Source organism: Dryobates pubescens, chromosome 1, assembly GCF_014839835.1.
Source record: "Dryobates pubescens isolate bDryPub1 chromosome 1, bDryPub1.pri, whole genome shotgun sequence".
Classification (NCBI taxonomy): Eukaryota; Metazoa; Chordata; class Aves; order Piciformes; family Picidae; genus Dryobates; species Dryobates pubescens.
Window position 1 is genome coordinate 31241996 of NC_071612.1, and position 22786 is coordinate 31264781.

A 22786-nucleotide genomic window follows, 5' to 3' on the forward strand; every position below is an offset into this window, starting at 1 on the left:
AATAGGACAGAATTAACCAGGATGGAAAAGATCTCTGAGATCATCAAGTCCAACCTATCACTCAGCACCATCTAACCAACTAAACCATGGCACCAAGTGCCTCATCCAGGCTCTTCTTAAACACCTCCAGGGATGGTGACTCCACCCTGGGCAGCACATTCCCATGGCCCATCACTCATTTTATGAAGAACTTTCTCCTCACCTTCAGCCTAAACTTCCCCTGGCACAGCTTGAGACTGTGTCCTCTTGTTCTACTGCTGATTGCCTGGGGGAAGAGACCAACCCCCAAGCACTTAGACTGCTTCAAGGTCAGTAATCAAACCTCCCAGCTGTGAAACAGGAAACCTCCATCTACCAAAAAAGCAGAACTTGAACCCTCACCTGGCAAAACCAAGGCCACTAACTAGAGATACAGAGGAGGACAGGACTTAAAGCAGCTTTGGTTGAGTGCCTTAACAGAAATAATTCCATCTCCTGGTGATAAATCCCCTCTGTTTGCTTTTCACACAGGCTCACAGGATGTTAGGGGCTGGAAGGGACCCAAAGAGATCATGCAGTCCACCCCTCCTTGGCAGAGCAGGCCCATAGAATCTAGCACAGGTCACAGAGGAATGCAGGAATGTGGTTTATTCTACTCAAGTGTTTGTATTTCTTTCCAACAGATCAGAGCTGCTAACTGTCTGGTACAAAAGAAACAGTGAGGGGGGAAAAAAAGCCAGACAAGATAAATTGATCATTGATGACAATATCCTGGAGTATTTAAGGTTCTTTTGTCAAGTGTAATTAGGTATTAGATTTACAATGAAGCTATTAAAAAGTGTAATGGGGGGGGGGGGGGGGGGAGGAGGAAGTGTGCTAAATCCACAGGTCTGGATACCAACTGCCTTAAACTGAGGCATTTCTGTTCAGCTGCTGCTGGGCCTTAATCTTCTCTTTGGCAGCTGCCATTTGTCACTGTGCAGCTCCAACCCAAACTCTCACAGAGAGCAGCATCCTCGGTGCAGTTGGTTTAGTTTAATTTAATTAATAAACTCATCAGGCTTCAGGATTATTCTGCTTTGAACAGACACATTCGTCTCAGCCCTCACTACACAAACTCAGGAGGGAATTAGAGCAATGTGACAGGCAGATTGCAATTACAAGGCAGCACATTTACAGAGAGAGCCTGAATTTAAGACCAAAAGCAAGCCTCAAATCCCTTCCTCCTCCTCCTCACTGCCTAGCAAGCAAACCACTGTGGCCAGCTGGGCACCTGAGCTTGGAAAGCCAGAACCAGTGGGGCTTGGTGAAAGCATATGGAGCTGCCAGAGCACTTGACAGATGCTTTGGAGAAGAAAGGATAAAGCAGACTCACAGCAGGCAGGTAATGCCTCTCAAATGCTCCCCAGCATTAGAAAACAAACAAAAGAACTGAACCTGGAACTGGTCAGATTTTCAGTTCCTTCACAGAGGGCTTTCACACACACCCCCCTGCTACGTTTAGAACAGAACAGAATATAGAATAGAATAAAGGGAAGGGAAGGTTTGGGAAGGGAAGGGAAGGTTTGGGAAGGGAAGGGAAGGTTTGGGAAGGGAAGGGAAGGTTTGGGAAGGGAAGGGAAGGTTTGGGAAGGGAAGGGAAGGTTTGGGAAGGGAAGGGAAGGTTTGGGAAGGGAAGGGAAGGGGCCAGGTTGGAAGAGAACGTCGAGATCATCAAGTCCAACCTATCATCCAACACCACCTAATCAACTAAACCATGCAACCAAGCATCCTATCAAGTCTCCTCCTAAACACCTCCAATGATGGTGACTTAGACTCCAAAACCAGCCCCAAGAGCCTGCAAACAAAAGTTTATCGTTGTGCTATCAGCCCCTGAAACTCAGCTACAGAAACTGTTTGCAGTTAAATTGTTTGACCAAAAAATAAGTAGGAAATTTACCCAATGCACCAAAGTGCTGCTGGTTGAGCTCAAGGATCTGAAGAGGTCTTTTCCAACTCAGACCATTCTGGGTTCTAAACCCACACATTCTTTTTCTTGTGAAACCTTTTGGCTACCATTAAGGTGACAGTGATGCAGTCCTAGGATCTCTTCAGTAGATCACAGAATGGCTCAGGCTGGAAGGCTGCTCAGAGCTCATCTCCTCCAACCTTCCCACCATGCCCAGGGACACCTCTGCTCAAGGTCTCATCCAGCCTGGCCTTGAACGCCCCCAGGGAGCAGGCAGCCACAGCCTCCCTGGGCAGCCTGTGCCAGGGTCTCAGCACCCTCACAGTGCTATACTCTGCTTCCCAGGATGCTGGGACCTGGCATCATTCAGGTAAATACAGGCAGCTCAACAATGAATGGTGAAAGGTATCCAAGAGACAGAGTTGATTTTAAGTCAAATCTGAGAGAGTGAGGAGAGAAATCTCAAAAAGGAGCCCTGGAGCAGGCTGCCCAGAGAGGTTGTGGAGTCTCCTTCCCTGGAGACTTTCCAACCCCACCTGGATGTGTTCCTGTGTGACCTGCCCTGGGTGACCCTGCTCTGGCAGGGGGGCTTGGACTGGATGATCTTTTGAGGTTCCTTCCAACCCCCAAGATTCTGTGAAAGACTCCAGGTTTTCCCTGCTCTCTTTCCTTAAGCACAACCTCTGCATTTCATTAAACACAAACCTGTTACTTTAATTCTCTCCTTTTTTACAAGCCCATGCTCTATTTTAGTCCCCAGACCTCCCAAAGTCAACCCTTTTTAAAGGCAGATTTGCATATGCAGTAGTTCTAAGATTTTTCTGTAGTTAAAGAACTTTCCCTCCTCTTACAATAAAAGCTTTCATATCATTCCCCTTTGGGGAACAGATATTCTTTCATGCTTCACACTATTTCAGTCTTTTATATATGAATTTAGTCTCTCCTGCTATCAAAAAAGAGCTCTGAGCTCTACCCCACCAAAGGCAGAGAAAGATTAGGGGCACTCAACCCTCTGCTGCTCTGCTGAAGATCTGACCTCCAAAGTTAATATTGGGGGTGTAGGGGGGTGGAATTTCAACCCACCCCAAGAGGTCAAACGCTTCTGTTCTCTTGAAGTTCCCAGGGAAAGCAAACCAAACAATGCTGCAGGAGTCAAAAAAAGGTTTGAAAAGGAAAAAAGGATGCAGTTCTACCCTTCCCTCAGTCACTACCCCCTTGCATGGTAAGCAACTGAAGTTCTTATAGCCAACTATACAGACTCAGAACCATAGAATTAGAGAATTGTTAGGTTTGGAAGGGAGGGAGGGGGAGAGGGGGAGGGGGGGAGGGGGGGAGGGGGGGGGGAGGGGGGGGAGGGGGGGGGAGGGGGGGGGAGGGGGGGGAGGGGGGGAGATTTTTGAAGTCATAAAATCATGGAATTGCCAGGGTTGGAAGGGACCTCAAGGATCAGCCAGTTCCAAGCCCCCTGCCATGGGCAGGGACACCTCACACTACAGCAGGTTGCTCACAGCCACATCCAGCCTGGCTGCAAAAACCTCCAGGCATGAGGCTGCCACCACCTCCCTGGGCAACCTGTGCCAGTCTCTCACCACCCTCATGGGGAACAACTTCTTCCTAACATCCAATCTCAATATACCCATTTCTAGTTTTGCTCCATCCCCCCGAGTCCTGTCACTCCCTGACACCCTCAAAAGTCCCTCCCCAGCTTTCTTGGAGCCCCCTGCAGATACTGGAGGGCCACATCTTCAGAATGATCTTATTAACTATACCAACATGTCCTTAATTGTCCTTAATTTATCAAATCAGCAGGTTTCAGCAGCTAAGGCACTGTGTGTCACCCAAGTTAATGCACAGCAGCCTCTAAATATGTCTAAATGAGTTATTAAACAAGAAGAGGGACGGAGTTCACTCCCTGTTAAGAGACATGATCCAAAACCTGTGGAAGTGTTGGCTGGTGGGTTCCACAGAATCATGGAATGGTTGGAAGGGAGCTCAGAGCTCATCTCCTCCAACCTCCCCACCATGCTCAGGGATACCTCTCAACTACACTCAGCTGCTGAAAGCTTCATCCAGCCTGGCCTGAAGCACCCCCAGGCAGGAGGCAGCCATAGCCTCCCTGGGCAGCCTGGCAGTCTCACCACCCTCCTGCTGAAGAACTTCTTCCTCAGCTCCACTCTAACCCTGCTCTGCCTCAGCTTCAAACCATTCCCCCTTGGCCTGTCTCCAGACACCCTGATGAGAAGTCCCTCTGCAGCCTCCCTGCAGGATCCCTTCAGGTCCTGGCAGGCAGCTCTGAGGTCCCCCCAGAGTCTTCTCTTCTCCAGGCTGAACACCCCCAGCTCCCTCAGCCTGTGCTCACAGCAGAGCTGCTCCAGCCCTTGGATCATCTCTGTGGCCCTTAGTTTAAACTCATAAATACCTACCTGACTCAAGTGGGAACACAGGGTCTAGAATTAAACCTCCATCCTTACAAACTGTGTATTTAACTCCAAACATCCTGTTAAAGAGTTAGCCAAAACCTGCTTCCATCCTAATAATTACTTCACAAAGGAAGGTAAATAAAGTTTCTCTCCTTGTGCACACTGCAGCTCCTCACAGCATTATTTGAAAGAGAGGGACAGATACAGCTTCCAAGCAAAAAGAACAGCTGACATGCTCATGGCAGTGAAGTCTCCGGTGCTTGGAAGGCAGGTACTAAAGATATGCTCCCAAATTGCTTAGGCACATGGAGAGTAGGAGGCAAAGGTGAATTGCTTGCTCTGTTCATCACAAAATCACAGAGTGCAAAGGGTTGGAAGAGATCATCCAGCCCAACCCCCTTCCAGAGCAGCATCACCCAGGGCAGGTCACACAGGAACACATCCAGGTGGGGTTGGAAAGGCTCCAGAGCAGGAGATTCCACAACCTCTCTGGGCAGCCTGCTCCAGGGCTCTGGCACCCTCACAGGGACAAAGTTTTCCCTTCTGTTCCCCTGGCACCTCCTCTGCTCCAGCTTGCCCCCAGTGCCCCTTGTGCTGTGCTTGGACATCCCTGAGCAGAGCCTGGCTCCAGCCCTGCACAATTTTATCCCCAGCAAGGAGGGCAGCCCTCAGACTCCTCTGCTCCAAGCTCAAGAGCCCCCAGCTCCCTCAGCCTGGCCTCAGCAGGGATTTTTACCCAGTTAAGATGGAGTTCAGTTTCAAATTCAAACCAGGAAGGATGAGGCAAACAAGGGAGATGGCAACACACTGCTGGGTGCTTGTTCTCACATCACATTCCAGCAACGTGCAAAGGCTTAGAGAAATTGAAGCTGTCACACACACACCACAAACACTTCCTGAGCCATCCCATATGGTACCAGTCAGCAGCAACCTTTAGACTAGAATAGAGTAGAATTAACCAGGTTGCAAAAGACCTTGGAGATCATCAGGTCCAACCTATCACCCAACTTCTGGGCCCCTCAGCTTAGGAAAGATGTTGAGATGCTGGAAGGTGTCCAGAGAAGGGCAACAAAGCTGGGGAGGGGTCTGGAGCACAGCCCTGTGAGGAGAGGCTGAGGGAGCTGGGGTTCTACAGCCTGGAGAAGAGGAGGCTCAGGGGAGACCTTATTGCTCTCTACAACTCCCTGAAGGGAGGTTGTAGCCAGGTGGGGGTTGGTCTCTTCTCCCAGGCACCCAGCACCAGAACAAGAGGACACAGTCCCAAGCTGTTCCAGGGGAGGTTTGGGTTGGAGGTGAGGAAGAAATTCTTCATAGAAAGAGAGATTGGCCATTGGAATGTGCTGCCCAGGGAGGTGGTGGAGTCACCATCCCTGGAGGTGTTTAAGAAGAGCCTGGATGAGGCACTTGATGCCATGGTTTAGTGGATTAGATGGTGTAAATCAACTCCACTCTCTCAGGCCTGGCTGAGAGAGATGGAAGGAGGGAAGGGTCCCCAGAGTTCACCGCAGAGGATGTCAGGGGTTGGAAGGGACCCAAAGAGCTCATCGAGTCCAACCCCAAGAGTTTCTCCCTTTCCACCCTCCCCCTCAGCTCTCAGAAACGTTCAGATTCCTGCAGGAACTCTTTACCTAGTGCTCTCAAGGTGACTGTGGCATTGGCTTTCCCAAAAGGGTTTCCTGCTTGGCAGGTGAACTCTCCAGAATCGTTCACTCCCACTGAACGGATGCTCAACGTTAATTTGCTTTCGTATCCATAATCACCCAAATTCCTGCTCTTGCTTCTGACAATCTGTCAGGGAAGGGAAAAAAAACCAACACAAAACACACACACACAAAAAACAAACACAAACCAAAGAAACCAACCAACAATTAACATCTACAGCACAGGGGATGCAGCCTCTTTCCTAGAGAAATTAAAAATAGAAGTAATGATGATTTTACTCTATTAATATTCATCACTTTCCACAGGAATAATGGGCCAGCAGCACGAGGAGCCTTGTCACTAGAATCTCTCCAGCCCAAAACAGGGCTGTGATCACCTGGCTCGGGGAGATAATGGCCCCTTCCTAAGCCCTGTCCCCTCCCCTTTGTTCCTTACTCTCTGTGAGTGTGTGAGAAATGAAAAATGGACTTGCCCAAGGTCAGACCCAGCTCACTCTGGATGCATTTATACCCTCCAGGAAGGTGAGGAAGCAACAGAAGGTTTTATTTACACTACCAATGCTCCTAAGCTCGAGGGCTGGATGCAAAATGACAACCAGGGATTGACTTTCACAGAGTAATTGTCAGGGTTGGAAGAGACCTCAAGACTCAGACAGTTCCACCCCCCCTGCCATGGCCAGGGACACCTCACACTACAGCAGGTTGCTCACAGCCACATCCAGCCTGGCTGCAGAAACCTCCAGGGGTGAGGCTGCCACCACCTCCCTGGGCAACCTGTGCCAGTCTCTCACCACCCTCATGGGGAACAACTTCTTCCTGACATCCAAGCTGAATCTACCCATTTCTAGTTTTGCTCCATTCCCCCCAGTCCTATCACTCCCTGACTCCCTCAGAAGTCCCTCCCCAGCTTTCTTGCAGCCCCCTTCAGATACTGGAAGGCCACAATGATGTCTCCTAGGAGCCTTCTCTTCTCCAGACCGAACAACCCCAGCTCCCTCAGTCTGTCCTCATAGCAGAGCAGCTCCAGCCCTCTGCTCATCCTCATGGCCCTTCTCTGGACACCTTCCAGCACCTCCAGATCCCCTCCCTGGCCCTGCTGGCCACACTTCTCTTGATGCAGCCAAGGATGTGATTTGCCTTCTGGACTGCAAGTGCTCACTGCTGGCTCCTGTTGAGCTCCTCATCCACCAGCACCCCCAGGTCCTTTTCACCAGGGCTGCTCTCAAGCCAGTCCCTGCCCAGCCTATATCAGTGCTTGGGATTGCCCTGACCCAGCTGCAAGGCCTTGCCCTTGGTCTTGTTGAACCTCATGAGGTTGTCATGGGCCCAGCTCTGGATGGCATCCCTTCCCTCCAGCTGTCTGCGGCACCACACAGCTTGGTGTCATCAGCAAACTTGCTGAGGGTGCACTCAGTGCCACTGTCCATGGCACCAGCAAAGATTTGTTAATTAATATCAAGATTTATTCATTTCAGAATTGGAAAACTCATTCTTTCCACAAAGCATTAAGTGTAACATGGCTCTGGGGCTCCACATGCATGGAAAAAGTGAATTGCTTGGAGCTGTTCACTTCAGCTTCTGCCAAAGTGCAGAATTTACATTGATTAATCCAGGCTTGGGACTTGTTATGATTTTCCAGTACAATGATTTCAATTCTTGGAGGTTCCAAGAGCTCCTACATTAAATGAATCTTCTCAGCACAATTTTGATTCCTCCTGGGCTGTAATAACCACCAATAGCAGTTTGCTTGTTTCTGGTGGTGCTTGCTTGCAGCACATCTCAGAATTTGCAGAAGTGGGGAGAATTTCACAGTTACACAAGGAAAAAACCTTTGGAGCTTTGGTTGTTTTCCTCTCATTCGGGACAAAATGGAATTGTGCAAGGTCCTGCAGCAGGGTCAGGGCAAGCCCAAGCACTAATACAGGCTGGGCAGAGACTGGCTTGAGAGCAGCCCTGAAGAAAAGGACTCAGGGGTGGTGGTGGATGAGAAGCTCAACAGGAGCCAGCACTGAGCACTTGCAGCCCAGAAAGCAAATCACATCCTGGGCTGCAGCAAGAGAAGTGTGGCCAACAGGGCCAGGGAAGGGATTCTCCCCCTCTGCTCCTCTCTGCTGAAACCTCACCTGGAGTTCTGTGTCCAGTTCTGAAGCCTCTGTTACAGGAAGGATCTGGAGGTGCTGGAAGGTGTCCAGAGAAGGGCCACAAGAATGAGCAGAGGGCTGGAGCACCTCTCCTATGAGGACAGCCTGAAGGAGTTGGGGTTGTGCAGTCTGGAGAAGAGAAGGCTCTGAGGAGACTTAATTGTGGCCTTCCAGGATTTGCAGGAGGCTACAGGAAAGCTGGGAAGGGACTTTTGAGGGTGTCAAGGAGTGATAGGACTGGGGGGAATGGAGCAAAACTAGAAACAGGGAGACTGAGATTGGATGTGAGGAAGAAGTTCCTCCCCATGAGGGTGGTGAGAGACTGGCACAGGTTGCCCAGGGAGGTGGTGGCAGCCTCATCCCTGGAGGTTTTTGCAGCCAGGCTGGATGTGGCTGTGAGCAACCTGCTGTAGTGTGAGGTGTCCCTGGCCATGGCAGGGGGGTTGGAACTGGCTGATCCTTGAGGTCCCTTCCAACCCTGACAATTGGTTCTGTGATTTATTTAAACATGAATTGTATGCATTCTGTTCCAGCACAGAATTTAATGTGACACCCAGCATCCAAAAGACAGCATCCCCCAGCCCCTGCTATTTACCAGAAAGGTCAAACAAACTGATTTGGTCATAAATGTTTTCCTCATGGCTGCTACTCCTAACATCAAAAGTGAGAGAGCACCCCAGCTGCAGGGAGGGCCCCAGTTTCACCACCCTGGAGCAAAAACAAACAGAGGGGAATGAGAGAAGGGATGATGCTCTCAGATGAAGGACTTGCACTTGACCTTGGCACAGGACCAGAAGCCCCATCTGCATGTCCCACGCTGCCTTTGTGTCATTAAGAGCTCCTCAACTTTGGGAGCTGTGGGTTGGGAGCACTTAGTGAGAGCAGCTCTGTCAGAGGCAGCAGATTAGCTCAGCGTGGCTTGGGCAGCCCCAGGGAACAGGCCCCCCCTGTGCTATCTGCTCAAGGAGATGTGATTGATCCAAACATCATAGAAGCCTTTTTTGTGGGTTTTTTTCTTCCATCCATGACTCTGGATTCTGCATTCTGGTCACTACCAGCAGCAGTAAAGGAGCAGCCAACTGGTATGGAAATGTACACAGAGTTACTAACAGATTTTTTTTCTCACAAGGGCTCTTAATCCATTTCAATTTCAGGCCATAGCCAGCAGCCCAAGGAAGGTCCTTAAAAAAGCCAACCCAGGGAATGCTGCTGGTTTCCAAAGGCAGAGCTGGCAGCACGCTGGCTCTGACCAGGGGAAGGAATCTCTCTGCTCCTTGTCTGCAGAAGAGCTGTGCTGCCAGTGACAAACTCTCCTGGAGCACTCAGCCTGCCAAATGGTTTCATTTGGTGATGCCAGGCAGTGAAGTTCATCTATCACTGCAGGCAGAAGCCAGCTCAGTGGTTCATTTGTCAGTGCCTCCCTCCCAGCCAGTGAGCCACACTGTGTAATTTAAATGAATTAATCATCCCTGTGAATGCTCACCACTATTCCTGTCACACACAGCCCCATGCTAATTAGCAGGTAGCTTACTGGTGTGATGACAACGACTAGAATGTGTAATTTGCAGTCCATGATGTTGATATTTGCAGCCCCCATTGATTGCAATGGGAGGTGGAAGGCACTCCAGGCCTCCCAGTTTAAGGCAGCCCAACAGAGGTCACCTAAACTTCACATTGAGGAGCCTAACTTTCAATTCTTTTTTTACTTTGGGAATAAAAACCCTGCCAGAGGCTTTCTTATCCCAGCTGTCCACGAGGGCATGGGGCAGTTGCTGTCCTCTCTGCAGTCTGTGGGACCTTTGGAAAAGCAACAAATCCAAACCCATACAGCATCAGGTATTCACAGAATCACAGAATGGGCTGGGCTGGAAGGAGCCTCCAAAGCTCATCCAGTCCAACCAAGCCCCTCTGCAGTCAGCAGGGACATCCTCCACTGGATCAGGTTGCCCAGGTCAAGCCTCACCTTGAATATCTCCAGGGATGAGTCTCAGCCACCTCCCTGGGCAACCTGTTCCAGTGTTCCACCACCCTCATGGTGCAGAACTTGTTCCTCACATCCAATCTAAAGCTGCTCTGCTCTCATTTCAAACCATTGTCCCTGGTCCTGTCCCTGCAGGCCTTTGTAAACAGTCTCTCTGCAGCCTTCTTGCAGCCCCCTTCAGGTACTGGCAGCTGCTCTAAGCTCTCCCCTGAGCCTTCTCTTCTCCAGGCTGAACATCCCCAGCTCCCTCAGCCTGGCCTCATAGCAGAGCTGCTCCAACCCCCTGATCAGTTTTGTGGCCCTCCTCTGGACCCTCTCCACCAGGTCCAGATGCTTCCTATACTGAGGGCTCCAGAGCTGCACACAGCACTGCAGGTGAGGTCTCAGCAAAGTGGCAGCATCACCTCTCTGGCTCTGCTGGCAATGCTGCTTTGGATGCAGTCCAGGCTGTGATTTGCCTTCTGTGCTGCAAGCTCACGCTGCCTGCTCCGGGCCAGCTTCTCATCCACCAGCCCCCCCTGCCCAAAGTCCTTTTCCTCAGGGCTGCTTTCTGTCACCTCCTCCCCCCAGCCTGTACTGACAGTGAGGATTGTTGCAGCCCAGGTGCAGGACCTTGCACCAGCCTGTGAATGCCTCCAGAGTTTGTGTAGTGAGGCATGCATGACACAGCTTAAGGGACTCACCCCATTCCAAGGAACTCACCCCATGTTTTGGAGCAATCCAGCTAGCTTGCACACTGCTATCCACATCTGTGATGATGCATGTCACTTCAAAATCCTCCCCTTCTTTGAGGAGCTCGTAGCTTTTGGATAAGGTGATGACAGGAAGAGATTTGTGAACTGGAAAACAAATGAAGTGAGTTACTTCTCCTTTGCTTCACAGCTTCTTGTGGTGGGGGAGGGATAAAAACCCAGCACTCATTAACTTTCCAATAGGATTTCAGGCCTCAGAGAGAGAGGAATTCCAATTCCTTGTGACATATCACATAGCTGATCCTTCACAACGAGCACGTGTCTGCTCCAGTCTCCCTTCAAATGACACTTGAAGGTAGATGATAACTTGTTAGGGCACAGCATCTGGCATGAAGAAACTTGAAGGAGGCTGAACCACCCCTAAGATGATTCATTACAGGACAGCAATTAAAAAGTTGCACTCTGGAGCTGCACACAGGGTGAGGATCAGGCAGTGAAGAACCACAGGCTGCCACTAACTGCAGCTTTTAATCGCAAAATGCAACAGTGAAACCCAAGTGCTGTCCAGCAGGTCCCAGAAACCCCCCTGAGGGTCAGCCTAGAATGGAGAGGTAGAATCATAGAATGGGCTGGGCTGGAAGGAGCCTCCAAAGCTCATCCAGTCCAACCTCCCTGCAGTCAGCAGGGACAACCCCAGCTGGATCAGGTTGCCCAGAGCCCTGTCCAGCCTCACCTTGAATATCTCCAAGGATGGAGCCTCAGCCACCTCCCTGGGCAACCTGTTTCAGTGTTCCACCACCCTCCTGGTGCAGAACTTGTTCCTCACATCTGATCTAAAGCTGCTCTGCTCTCATTTCAGACCATTGCCCCTGGTCCTGTCCCTGCAGGCCTTTGCAAACAGTCTCTCTACAGCCTTCTTGTAGCCCCCTTCAGGTACTGGCAGCTGCTCTAAGGTCTCCCTGAAGCATTTTCTTCTCCAGGCTGAACACCCCCAGCTCCCTCAGACTGGCATCCTAGCAGAGCTGCTCCAATCCCCTGATCATTTTTGTGGCCCTCCTCTGGAGCTGCTCCATCAGGTCCAGCTGAAGGGCTTCAGCACATCCTCTCCTCGCAGCCACAGCTCACCGAGGCAGGTGGAGCCAAGACTCTGGACAAGTTTATCACCCAAGGAGGTGCCTGGCTACAAGCAGCTGTGGGCTAACTGTAGCCCTGTTCTGTTTCTGGGTGGCTTTTGCCAACAGTTGACTCCATCTGAGGACTATTGTGCCTCTTATCTCCACACAGCTCTCTGGCCCTGTTCCCTTCACAGCTTGTTTTTCTTGTCGCCATCCTCTCCTCCAACCTCTCCTCATTTATGAGGCTCCACTGAACCTCCCACCAGGGCTTTTTCTAATGCAGGAAGACTCACTTTCAAACTCTGAATGCCAGCATGCAAGAAGGTCTTCCAGACTCTCTTCCTGCCTCTGACACAGGCTTTGTAGTTGCCTCAGTGAAGTCACACAAAGCTGAGGGAGACGTCACCCATCTCAGCCACTCATTCATACCGCAGCAAAAATGTTTGCCTCATGCTGGAAGCAGCCATGGAAGAGAACAAAGAAACCTGTTTGTTCCCTTCAGAGAGAGAGGCTTATATGTTAAAAAAAAAAACCTCTTCCCCTGGCATTCAGCAATACCCAAGAGACAGGAGGAAGGCAGTGCAGGAGGCATTGCTTTGTTCTCCCCCACCAGAAACATCCATGGACAACCCAAAAGAAGGGAAAACAAAAGGCCAAAAGGTCATAAAGCTTCTCATTGTTTGGAGAAGGGCTGCAAATAAACACTGCCCAGGCTAGCAGAGCAGGGCTGGGGAGTGGAAAAAATTCAAATAGTCACAGGCTCACAGGGTGCTAGGTGTTGGAAGGGACCTCCAAAGATCATCCAGTCCAATCCCCCTGTCAGAGCAGCACCAGAGAATCCAGCATAGGTCACACAGGAACGCATCCAGATGGGGTTGGAAAGGCTCCAAAGAAGGAGACTCCACAACCTCTCTGGGCAGCCTGCTCCAGTTCTCCATCACTCTCACTGTAAAGAAGTTTCTCCTCATGTTGAGGTGGAACCTCCTGTGCTGCAGTTTCCATCCATTGCCCCTTGTCCTATCCCAGGGTGCAACTGAGCAGAGCCTGTTCCTGTCTCTTCCTTCGTGACCCTCAGCCCTCAGATATTGATAGACATTGATCAGATCTCCTCTCAGCCTTCTCCTCTCCAGACTGAACAGCCCCAGGGCTCTCAGCCTCTCCTCACCAGGCAGTGCTGCAGTCCCTTCAGCATCCTTGTAGCCCTCCCTTGGACTCTCTCCAGCAGATCCCTGTCCCTCTTGAACTGGGGAGCCCAGAACTGGATGCAATATTCCAGGTGAGGTCTCAGCAGGGCAGAGCAGAGGGGGAGGAGAACCTCCTTGGCTCTGCTGGACACACTCCTCTGCATGCAGCCCAGGACCCCATTGTCTTTCTTGGCCCCCAGGACACATTGCTGTCCCATGCAGAACTTGCTGCCCACCAGCACTCCCAGCTCCTTCTCCTTGGGGCTGCTGTCCAGCAGATCACCTACACTGTGTGCATGGATGGGGATGGTCCCTCTCCAGACCTCACTGTAGCCTTTGCATTGCACACACCTTAGTGGAGACCTTCTCAGCTGCAGCAAGACGTTAGTTGACCCAAAGAGCCCCAGAGCTATGTGGAGAACAAAGTCATTTCCTTGCTCCTGAGGAAATGCTGAGCCAGCCTGCCTTGCTGAACTGCTCCCTCCACTGCTCTCCTGGGTATTTATACAGTGGATTAATGACAATTAATGACACACAGGGTAACCATAGGCTCCAAAAGGCCCAGACAAAACCAGGCTCTCATGTACTGCACAGCCAGGTGTTGGACTGCTTCTCTGTGGAAAAGCCACACTCCTCCCTCCCAAACACACTTAACCACCCAATTCCAGGGCACAAGGGCATGTGAAGGTCAAATGTAGAGCATCATAACAGGTCTGAATGCATCTGGCAGCTCAGCCACAAAACATTCCTCCTCCTCGTCATCATCTTGGCACATCCCCACTCAGAGAACAGTTTTGAATGCATCTGGCAGCTTATCACAAAACATTCCTCCTCATCATCATCTTGGCACATGGATGCTGTTGTGGCCATCCTCACTCATAAAGACATAAAAGGCCTCTCCATTCCCCCAGGTTCTGCCTCTCCACTCAATCCTTCCTCAAGGCTATCAATCAGTTCCTGCTGCTGTCACTTGTGGGCAACAGACATGTGAGTCAGGCACCCAAATCTCCACCTTGCCTGCCCAGACCTGCCCACACCTCAGGCTGCTGGTTTGTCCTCAAAGTTTAACAGCACAGTTCACTTTTCCTAGAATGGTGAAGATAAAGTCACCCCCTGGAAATCACCAGGAACAGAAAATGACAGTGATCAGGACCAAACCTGCTCAGCACAGCCACAAGCCAAGGTGTCAAAAGATCAATTTACCCACACAAAGCCTTCCAGGGCCAGCAACTATGTTGCGGCAGCCTACAGCACCCACAGGTGCCACACAACAATCCTCAGGTGTGCAAGAGCCTCTGAGCAGGAAAAGGGGAGATCAGCACCTCCAGACCCCCCCAAGACAAGGGCAGGACCTTGAGAAAATGAACTCTTTTAGTCTACAGGAGATGGCTTTTGAATATAGAATCACAGAATTGTCAGGGTTGGAAGGGACCTCAAGGATCAGCCAGCTCCAAGCCCCCTGCCATGGGCAGGGACACCTCACACTACAGCAGGTTGCTCACAGCCACATCCAGCCTGGCTGCAAAAACCTCCAGGCAGGAGGCTGCCACCACCTCCCTGGGCAACCTGTGCCAGTCTCTCACCACCCTCATGGGGAACAACTTCTTCCTCACATCCAATTTCAATCTACCCATTTCTAGTTTTGCTCCATCCCCCCCCCCCAGTCCTATCACTCCCTGACACCCTCAGAAGTCCCTCCCCAGCTTTCTTGGAGCCCCCTGCAGATACTGGAAGGCCACAATTAGGTCTCCTTGGATCCTTCTCTTCTCCAGACTGAACAACCCCAACTCTCTCAGTCTGTCCTCATAGCAGAGCAGCTCCAGCCCTCTGCTCATCCTGGTGGCCCTTCTCTGGACACCTTCCAGCAGCTCCAGATCCTTCCTGCACTAGGGGCTCACAGCACTTCCCCTCAGCTCCTGGGAGGTGAAAGGAAAAATCAGGAGCTCTACAAGGCAAAAGAAAACCCAGAAAATCTTGTGTTACCTGGCCTGACATTGAGGAAAATGTTCTCTGATATCTTTTCAACCCCATTGTGCATGGCCAAGCACTGGTAGCAGCCCTTGAAGGACCTCTGGACGTTCTTTATGACGATGCCCTTCTGAGGGTTGGGAATGAAGGTCATGTTCCTGGGCAGTCGCTTGCCATCGCACTTCCTCAGGGTGAAATTGGAAACATCTGGGTCTGTCAGTGGGCACACCAGCAGGATGTCACTGTCTTCCTTCCCATAGATCAGAGAGTCGACCAGGAAGAGCACATTTGGGTCTGGGGAGAAAGGCAAAGACCTGTCAGAGAGAAGTTGACATTGCACAGGGAGCTTTAACATCCCTAATTCTGCAGCTGGGCAGCAGCACACAGGATCAGAGGATCTCAGGGCTTGGAAAGGACCTCCAGAGATCATCCAGTCCAACTCCCCTGCCAGAGCAGCAGCAGAAAATCCAGCACGGGTCACACAGGAACAAATCCAGATGGGGCTGGAAAGGCTCCACAGGAGGCGGCTCCACAACCTCTCTGGGCAGCCTGCTCCAGGGCTCTGTGAGCCTCACAGGGAAGAAGTTCCTCCTCATGTTGAGGTGGAGCTTCCTGTGCTGGAGTTTATAGAATAGAATACATAGAATACATAGAATAAACCAGGTTGGAAGAGACCTTCAAGATCATCGCGTCCAACCCATCAACCAATCCAACACCACCCAAACAACTAACCCACGGCACCAAGCACCCCATCAAGTCTTCTCCTGAACACCTCCAGTGATGGCGACTCCACCACCTCCCCAGGCAGCCCATTCCAATGTGCAATCACTCTTTCTGTATAGAACTTTTTTCTAACATCCAGCCTGAATCTCCCCTGGCGCAGCCATCCATTGCCCCTTGTCCTATCCCAGGGTGCAAGTGAGCAGAGCCTGGCCCCTCCCTCCTGACCCCTAGCCCTCAGCTATTGATAGACATTGATCAGATCCCTCTCAGTCTTCTCTTCTCCAGACTGAACATCCCCAGGGCTCTCAGCCTCTCCTCACCAGACAGTGCTCCAGTGCCTTCAGCATCCTTGCAGCCCTCCCTTGGACTCTCTCCAGCAGATCCCTGTCCCTTCTGAACTGGGGAGCCCAGAACTGGATGCAATATTCCAGGTGAGGTCTCAGCAGGGCAGAGCGGAGGGGGAGGAGAACCTCCCTGGCTCTGCTGGACACACTCCTCTGAATGCACCCCAGGATCCCATTGGCCTTCTTGGCCCCCAGGGCACATTGCTGTCCCATGCAGAACTTGCTGCCCACCAGCACTCCCAGGTCCTTCTCCTTGGGGCTGCTCTCCAGCAGACCACACTTACATGGAAGCAAGTTTGACACTCAGCCACCAAAGCCCCCAAGCATGACCCAACTCACGCTGACCAAGAGACATCACGTTCTGCCCTAAAAGAGCAGCAGAGCAGGAGGTGTGCAGCATCACTCAGTACCACTCATCTGCACTAAAAATAACCTTGTTTGCTATTTGGAGATGAAGCTCTCTATTTCTGCTTCATTTTTTGGCCCTCTTTAGCTCCCAACCCCTCTCCACCTTCCAGCCCCCAACAAGAGCCATCAGATTTCCACAGCTCATTAAAAGTCATTTGCTTTCAGCAACAGTGGCAGGGCTGTAAGGGCTTCATGCCCACAGGAGGCTTTGGGGAGAAATTTATGAGCAAATGGAAGTTGAAAAGCACCTAAATTATGGCTTTCACTTCTGTAAAGCACATAATCTGAAGGAACACACGTTGCTACCAGGGGAAGCACCACACAACTTCTCTTTCTCTCTCCTCTCTCTGAAAGCTGAGGCTATTTTTATCCTCCTTAGAAGGAAAGAAAGCAAAAACAAGAAGGCCATACAAACAGCACAGCTGACTGAGAGCTCATCAAGTAACCTTTCAAAAGGTAACTTTCCTCCAGCATTTCATCCTGGCCACCCCACAGCACACAAACACAGAGGACTTGAACCAGGCCCCATCCTGTTGAATACCTTAACTGATGATCTGGATGAGGGCATTGAGTCCATCATCAGTAAATCTGCAGATGACACCAAGCTGGGGGGAGGAGTTGATCTGCTGGAGGGTAGGAGAGTTCTGCAGAGGAACCTTGCCAGGCTGGACAGATGGGCAGAGTCCAGTGGCATGGCATCTAAGTGCTGAGTTCTACACTTTGGCCAAAACAACCCCAGGCAGTGCTGCAGGCTGGGGTCAGAGTGGCTAAGAGCAGCCAGGCAGAAAGGGACCTGGGGGTACTGGTAGATAGTAGGTTGAACATGAGCCAGGAGTGTGCCCAGGTGGCCAAGAAGGCCAATGGCATCCTGGCCTGCATTAGGAACAGTGTGGGCAGCAGGAGCAGGGAGGTCATTCTGCCCTGTACTCAGCACTGGTTAGGCCACACCTTGAGTCCTGTGTCCAGTTCTGGGCCCCTCAGTTTAGGAAAGATGTTGAGATGCTGGAAGGTGTCCAGAGAAGGGCAACAAAGCTGGGGAGGGGTCTGGAGCACAGCCCTGTGAGGAGAGGCTGAGGGAGCTGGGGTTGCTTAGCCTGGGGAAGAGGAGACTTGGGGGAGACCTTCTTGCTGTCTACAGCTCCCTGAAGGGAGGTCGTAGCCAGGTGAGGGTTGGTCTCTTCTCCTAGGCAACCAGAACAAGAGGACACAGTCTCAAGCTGTGCCAGGGGAGGTTTGGGCTGAATGTTAGGAAGAAGTTCTTCACAGAAAGAGAGAAGTTGTTTCCCATGAGGGTGGTGAGAGACTGGCACAGGTTGCCCAGGGAGGTGGTGGCAGCCTCATGCCTGGAGGTGTTTGCAGCCAGGCTGGATGTGGCTGTGAGCAACCTGCTGTAGTGTGAGGTGTCCCTGCCCATGGCAAGGGGCTTGGAACTGGCTGATCCTTGAGGCCCCTTCCAACCCTGACAATTCTATGATTCTATGATGTGGTTTTGTTAGGTCACAGGCTGGACTTGATGATCTCCGAGGTCTTTTCCAGCCTCTCTGTGATTCTGTGCTCTTCCCTCAGGAAAGCATGCTCTGCCCTGCTGTGCCTGCATCCCCCTGCCTTAAAGAACAACCTTGTATTGGCAAGGTTTGAGACAGCCCTAGCTGGAGAAGGAATGCTGTGCCCAGGAAAGGGGATGCTCTAAGGGCTTCATCCCATCATCAACAGGGAAGAAAGAGCACCAGAGCTGTGTGGAGAAGCAGCAAAACAACTGTCTACATTGGAAAGAGAAGAGGAATGCAAGGCCTGGTGAACTGTCATCCTGAAGGCAGCTGATAAACCACAGGTCAGGAGCCAACAGAAGAATAATGTGAAGAGGAAAGGTCATAAAGGATGTGCACAAATGTGTGAGAGCAGGGGAAATCTCATCCCCATCTGAGACTCCTCTGTCAGTCACAAGGGAGTCCAGGAGCTGGAGGCAGAGGATTTATTAGTGCCTGCAGGCTGAAGCCTGAGAGCCCAGCCTCAGCAAGCCAAACCCTTTAGCTCACTGCCTCAGTCAGTCAAGAACTTGAGGCCAGACCTTGCATGGTTTCACACTGATGGATGGCATGGAATTCAAAATGCATTTCCCCATACTGCTTCTGCCCTCCCAGACACACACAACTGATCTAGAGCCCTGCATCTGGGCAGGAAGAATAAACTGCAGTAGCACAGGCTGGGAGGTGATCTGCTGGAGAGCAGTCCTGGGGAGAGGGACCTGGGAGTGCTGCTGGGCAGCAAGTTCTGCATGGGACAGCAATGTGTCCTGGGGGCCAAGAAGGCCAATGGGGTCCTGGAGGGCATTCAGAGGAGTGTGTCCAGCAGAGCCAGGGAGGTTCTCCTCCCCCTCTGTTCTGCCCTGGTGAGACCTCACCTGGAATACTGCATCTAGTTCTGGCTCCCCAGTTCAGGAGGGACAGGGATCTGCTGGAGAGTGTCCAAGGGAGGGCTGCAAGGATGCTGAAGGGACTGCAGCACTGCCTGGTGAGGAGAGGCTGAGAGCCCTGAGGCTGTTCAGTCTGGAGAGGAGAAGGCTGAGAGGGATCTGATCAATGTCTATCAATATCTGAGAGCTCAGGGACAGGCTCTGCTCAGTTGCACCCTGGGATAGGACAAAGAGCAATGGATTGAAACTCCAGCACAGGAGGTTCCAGCTCAATATGAGGAGGAATTTCTTCCCTGTGAGGCTCACAGAGCCCTGGAGCAGGCTGCCCAGAGAGGTTGTGGAGTCTCCTTCTCTGGAGCCTTTCCAGCCCTGTGTAGATGTGTTCCTGTGTGACCTGTGCTGGATTCTATGGTGCTGCTCTGGCAGGGGGTTTGGACTGGATGATCTTTGGAGGTCCTTTTCAAGCCCTGACATCCTGTGAGCCTGTGATCACCTGGGTGGCTTCTAGAGAGAGCGCTCAGGTATATTTCACCAGAAATCCACAGGGATGTGAAGAGAAACTCATCCAGAACTTTGCTCTGGTGACAAAGGCCATGGCAAGCAAAGCTGGCAGTTCTATCTTGTACTGGACAGAGAAGACGACTTTTCCTATCAGACTGTGCTCTCCCTGTACCTCAAATTTCCCTCCTCCAGCATTTCCTGCCCTGTTATTGTGGGAGTGGGAAAAATAAAGGGGGTGGGGAGGTAGGAGCACAAATAATTGTTGCATTGGGATTTACCTTTAACAAAAACATAGAAGGAGGTGACAGTTTTCCCTTTGCTTTTGCACTCATATCTGCCTATGTCTCTGACAGTTGCATTTTTGGTGTACCACTCCTTCTCATTGGAGCTCCTTGCTTTTGCTGATGGGTCTGAGTTCTGGAAGCTCCAAGTCACAGGTCCCTCCTCATTGCAAGGCAGCCTCAATTCATCTCCTTTGTTCACAATCCGTAAAGATTCTTCATGGGGCAGTGAAACACCTGGGGGGGGAAAAAACAAACAAATAAAAGGTAGCACAAAATACAAAATCTGTCAAAAATAACACTCTCTTTTCTTTGTTCTTTTCCCTTTAGAGTTGTCTCTGTGCACTTATAGAACCACAGAATTGTTAGGGTTGGAAGGGACCTCAAGGATCAGCCAGTTCCAACACCCCTGCCATGGGCCAGGGACACCTCACACTACAGCAGGTTGCTCACAGCCACATCCAGCCTGGCTGCAAAAACCTCCAGGGATGAGGCAGCCACCACCTCCCTGGGCAACCTGTGCCAGTCTCTCACCACCCTCATGGGGAACAACTTCTTCCTAACATCCAAGCTGAATCTACCCATTTCTAGTTTTGCTCCATCCCCCCCCCCCAGTCCTATCACTCCCTGACACCCTCAAAAGTCCCTCCCCAGCTTTCTTGTACCCCCCTGCAGATACTGGAAGGCCACAATTAGGTCTCCTTGGAGCTTTCTCTTCTCCACACTGCACAATCCCAACTCCCTCAATCTGTCCTCACAGCAGAGCAGCTCCAGCCCTCTGCTAATCCTTGTGGCCCTTCTCTGGACACCTTCCAGCACCTCCAGATCCTTCCTGGCACAGAGGCTCCAGAACTGGACACAGAGCTCCAGCTGTGGTCTCAGCAGAGTGGAGCAGAGCAGGAGAATCCCCTCCCTGGCCCTGCTGGCTATGCCTCTCCTGCTGCAGCCCAGGCTCTGCTGGGCTCTCTGGGCTGCAAGTGCTCTCTGGCAGCTCATGTTGAGCTTCTCATCCACTTCATATTCTGGGAGTCATTCCTTACAAATATTGAGCTGCACTGGCACTGTGCAACTCCACAGACACCTTTTGGCTTGCAAGCCCTTTGGGCAGGCTGAGTACCAAAACCACTGCAGACAGGAACCAGCCTTTAACAAAACCTTTGGAAAGTAGCTTCAGATGCACCAGGTTCTGCAGTGGGTTTTGGCTTCTGAATGGGAACAGACCCAAGCTGTTTAAAAATTAAATTCAGGAACATATGAGCCTGATTCTACATGGCAGCACTTTTAATCACTCTTTGTCATTCCCTCAGTGCGGTGCCAAGAACTAAAGTTCCCTTGCTCAACACTTCTCCTTTTTTTTTTTTTTCCCCCCAACTGCTCTCTTCTGCATTCAGAAGCTCCACTCACACCCTTAGGTTAGACACAGAACTGTCAGGGTTGGAAGGGACCTCAAGGATCAGCCAGTCCCAACCCCCCTGCCATGGGCAGGGACACCTCACACTACAGCAGGCTGCTCACAGCCACATCCAGCCTGGCTGCAAACACCTCCAGGGATGAGGCTGCCACCACCTCCCTGGGCAACCTGTGCCAGTCTCTCACCACCCTCATGGGGAACATGTCCACTTTCATGAAGATATCAGGACATGCTTACTGTATTTCTTTAGCTGAAGTGCTAATTTGTCTTTTTTCACCTTAAAAGTAACTCCATGCAACACATTCTTCAAGCTTCCATCCTAAAGCTACCACACATTCATTTCTCTGAGGCACCAACCCCCTCAACTCACCAAAGCTGCTCTAAATAACCTCTTAAGATTCTTCCTTCAATGAACACTTCACAGAACTCACTCAGAATCACAGAGTTTCAGGGTCTGGAAGGGACCTCCAGAGATCATCCAGTCCAACCCCCCTGCCAGAGCAAGAGCACCCAGGGCAGATCACACGGGAACACATCCAGGTGGGATTGGAATATCTCCAGAGAGGGAGACTCCACAACTCCCCTGGGCAGCCTGCTCCAGGGTTGCAAAATAGGGTAAGGTAGGGTAGGGTAGGGTAGGGTGGGGTAGGGTGGGGTAGGGTGGGGTAGGGTGGGGTAGAATTAAACAGGTTGGAAAAGACCTCAGAGATGCTCAAGTCCAACCTATCACCCAACCTATCACTATCTAACCAACTAAACCATCCACCAAGTGCCACATCCAGACTCTTCCTAAACACAGGGAATACCAGGTTGGAAGGGACCTCAAGGCCCATCCACTCCAACCTTTCAGGGTAAGAACATAGTTGAAATGAAATGAAATGGCACCCTCTCAAGCTGGGACTTGAAACAGCCTTAACAGGTCAGCATGGAACAACTTTTTAAAGCTTTCAGAACCTAAAGCCATGTGGAATGAGCAGACTGAAGTCACAATTCCCAACCACTCCCCAACTTACTGCTTGCTTCAAGAAAGAAGCACATTCAGCCTTCTCTGGCCCCACCACAAAGGTGATCAGAGGGCTGGGGCACCTCTCCTATGAACTGTTGGGTCTGTTCAGCCAGGGGAAGAGGGGGCTCCAGGGAGACCTTACAGTGGCCTTCAAGTACCTGAAAGGAGTCTACAAGAAGGCTGGAGAAGGACTTTCATGAAGGTTTGTGGTGACAGGACCAGGAGCAGTGGTTTCAAAGTAGAGCAGGATGCATTTAGATTGGATGTTAGGAAGAAGTTGTTCCCCATGAGGGTGGTGAGAGACTGGCACAGGTTGCCCAGGGAGGTGGTGGAAGCCTCATCCCTGGAGGTTTTTGCAGCCAGGCTGGATGTGGCTGTGAGCAACCTGCTGTAGTGTGAGGTGTCCCTGCCCATGGCAGGGGGGTTGGAACTGGCTGATCCTTGAGGTCCCTTCCAAGTCCACTCTATAATTCCATTGATCAAGCAAAGAGCTGCTGAGGCAGCACACCCCAGACATGAAAGCCTTACTGTACCTACAAAATGGACATCACAACCAAAAATTCAGATAAATCCTTACTGCTATGCACCTATGGTCTCTCCTCCCAGGCAA

At 51.2% G+C, this 22786-nt stretch overlaps 1 protein-coding gene across 1 annotated transcript in view; it reads right to left on the reverse strand.

Moving 5' to 3' along the window:
- Positions 1-20285, reverse strand: part of KIT (KIT proto-oncogene, receptor tyrosine kinase) — a gene marked incomplete at its 5' end in the record, with an annotated part of 57628 nt that extends 37343 nt beyond the window's left edge. Inside the window, 5 exons of the mRNA XM_054163835.1 lie at positions 5976-6135; positions 10833-10969; positions 15105-15383; positions 19757-19996; positions 20264-20285. Of these exons, the coding sequence (XP_054019810.1) occupies positions 5976-6135; positions 10833-10969; positions 15105-15383; positions 19757-19996; positions 20264-20285 (838 nt within the window). The remainder of the gene's footprint in view (positions 1-5975; positions 6136-10832; positions 10970-15104; positions 15384-19756; positions 19997-20263) is intronic.
- Between the last annotated feature and the right edge of the window lie 2501 nt (positions 20286-22786).